The 2,888-nt window shown below is 38.8% G+C and overlaps 1 protein-coding gene across 1 annotated transcript; it reads left to right on the forward strand.

Moving 5' to 3' along the window:
* The first annotated feature begins 84 nt into the window (after window positions 1–84).
* On the forward strand, window positions 85–1,644 carry LOC116350519. The gene is made up of 2 exons (XM_031782325.1): window positions 85–1,478; window positions 1,556–1,644. The coding sequence occupies exons 1-2, from the start codon at window positions 153–155 to the stop codon at window positions 1,562–1,564; spliced, it is 1,335 nt and encodes a 444-aa protein (XP_031638185.1). The 5' UTR covers window positions 85–152; the 3' UTR covers window positions 1,565–1,644.
* The last annotated feature ends 1,244 nt before the right edge of the window (window positions 1,645–2,888 follow it).

Raw genomic sequence — 2,888 nt, forward strand, 5'->3', positions numbered from 1 at the left:
ATAAAATTAATTTAAAATCATCCGTGTCAGTTTATAACTTATTACAAATTCAGAAGCGGGATTCGTTAGAGAACGTGCCGAACTTTAATAAAAACGTATTATTTTTATTCGATTAATTACGGAAATTGAATATTTTTTTGGATTTTGTTACGATGGCAAATTCATTACGACGTGCAGATATGGTGCGTGCATTAACAGAGGCCGGCATTGTGTTTGATCCAGAAGCAACAATGGTGCAATTACGACCATTGTATGACGATTTAATTGCGGAAATTGGGCAAAATCGTGGAAATAACGTGCAGCAACGTGTTCAGTTGAATGAATTGGGACCGGATGGTGTACAACAGATGCAAAATAACCCAGACGAAACAGATGAACAGCGACAACAACGTGAAGCTTTACAACAACAACAACAGATGCAACAGACGCAACCAGATGCAAATGTAAGTGTTCACAATCGGTTGAATTTAGATTGGGACGCAGAAGAAGCCGAAATCGATCGACAATTGGCCATTGTACGGAAAAAGCGTGAATTGACGGAATTACAACGGGAATTGATACAAATCGAAACGCGAAAAATTGATCTACACGTGCTCGACGCAATGGTTAATAAATTTGATGGCACCGAATTGCACGATGTAACAAAATGGATCGAGAATTTGGAAAATGTGTTTACAATGTTCCGTTATGGTGATCGCGATAAATTGGTTGCAACACGGCATTTGATGACCGGTCGTGCAAAACGTTTTGCGGAAATTACATCGGCATTTGCATACGAGCAATTCAAGCAAGCATTATTGACCGAATACGAACGTGCATACACAGTGCAAGATGTCTTCAGCCAATTGAAAGCCCGTGTAATCAAGCCAGATGAAACACCACGTGAATATATAATCGAAATGCGACACATTGCAAGCCGATCGATGATTCCAGAAGCCGACTTAATTGATTTGATCATCAGTGGCCTAAACGACAAAAGTGTGCATGCATCAATTCTGTACGGTGCTCGTACATTAGCCGACTTGAAATTGTTGACAGAACGTTATGAAAAATTGCGTCGTGTCACAGTGCAACCAAAAACAAGTGCCATACCAGCTGCAATGACGAAGCCAAAGTCAAACGTGCCAGATGCCAGTGCAAATACACGTGCCTTTGCAAGTGCCAGTGCCAATGCAACAAAAAGCGTTGGTGAAATTGATTTGTCGGGAATTCGTTGCTACAATTGTTTCAATTATGGTCATTACCAGAGCAAGTGCACGGCTCCAAAACGGCCGCCAAACTCGTGTTTCATATGCCATGAGGGTGGACATACGCGTCATGAATGTCCGAAAAAGAAGAAGCCAGAAGCCAGAGAACCAAATACAGTTGCATCGGTTGGAAATCCGCCACCAGAAACAAACTATCAAGACAATTGGGACATTTCGGAAAATGGGAATGAGGTGCGCCGTCTAGCAACGCAGTTGTCATCGATGCAAATGGTAAGTGTTGCCTTTATGAATAAACAAAATAAGTGCACTGAGTTGATTCCGAGAAATGCTTTATTTGATTCCGGTAGCCCCGTTAGTTTTGTGCGACGTTCGATGGTACCATTTGCGATGAATAAATTAAAATGTACACCGTATCGTGGAATGGGCAATAAAAAATTAAGTATGTATGGCAAAATCGCGTGTAAATTTGTGTTCAGAGGCAAAGAGTTGATACATAATTTTTTTGTTTTGCCAGATAATGAGGCCGTGGTACCTTTACTTGTGGGCCGTGATTTATTGACAAAATTAGAAGTTTATTTATGCCAAATAAAATCGTACAAATATACAGCATGCGAGTTAATTAAAATTAGAAGTAATATGAAGAATAAAATGCCCAAAAGTACCAGTGCACTTAAGTTGTTTAATTTGTTTAAGAGTCCGAATGATAGCGTTACAGAGGTACCAACCACAGATAGTTTTAAGAATACAGAGACAGTTGTTAAGCAAATTGGAAAGAGATCTAGTGTAAGTAAACGGATTGAACCAGAGGTAAACATTGTTGATGACTTGAACAGTTGTGAAACTCGATTTGATAAATGTATCGGTGTAATTAATTTAAATGAAACAGAAGAATTGGTTGATTATGATGAAGTAATTTTATTGGTAAGTGCGACTGAGACAGATGAGTTTAATAAATTAATTGATATTAACAAGAAATTGGATAAGAAACATGCAGATGCTCTGAAATCAACCATTTATCGAAACCACGTGAAAACAAAAGATGTGAACCATAAGTTCAGTAGTTATTCTATGCAAATTAAACTGAAGAATGATGAACCAGTATACAGTAACCCGCGTCGTTTGTCATACAAAGAAAAGATCGAAGTACAGAAGGCAATTGATGATTTATTGGAACAAGGTATTATTAGACCAAGTAGCTCGCCTTATGCATCGCCAATTGTGTTGGTCAGAAAGAAGAATGGTGAATTGAGAATGTGTGTTGATTACCGTGCATTGAATAAACTTACAGTAAGGGATCATTTTCCGTTGCCGTTGATCGAGGACTGTTTGGAATACTTGGGCGGTGGTAAGAAGTATTTTAGTGCTTTGGATTTGAAAAATGGCTTCCATCAAGTGCCGATGCATCCAGATTCCATTGAACTAACAGCATTTGTGACTCCGATGGGTCAGTACGAATATGTTTACATGCCGTTTGGCTTGACGAATGCACCACCAGTATTTCAACGATTTATTAGTTTGGTCTTGAGAGAATTGATTGATGCTGGAAAAATTGTTGTGTATTTGGACGATATAAACATAGCTACGAAAACAATTGAAGAACACATGGAGATATTGACAGGCGTATTGACATTGTTGGCAGAGGCTGGATTGAAGTTGAACTTAAAAAAGTGTAAGTTTGCA

The sequence above is a fragment of the Contarinia nasturtii genome, unplaced genomic scaffold, assembly GCF_009176525.2.
Source record: "Contarinia nasturtii isolate CC-2019 unplaced genomic scaffold, AAFC_CNas_1.1 Cnas_scaffold_4230, whole genome shotgun sequence".
Lineage (NCBI taxonomy): Eukaryota > Metazoa > Arthropoda > Insecta > Diptera > Cecidomyiidae > Contarinia > Contarinia nasturtii.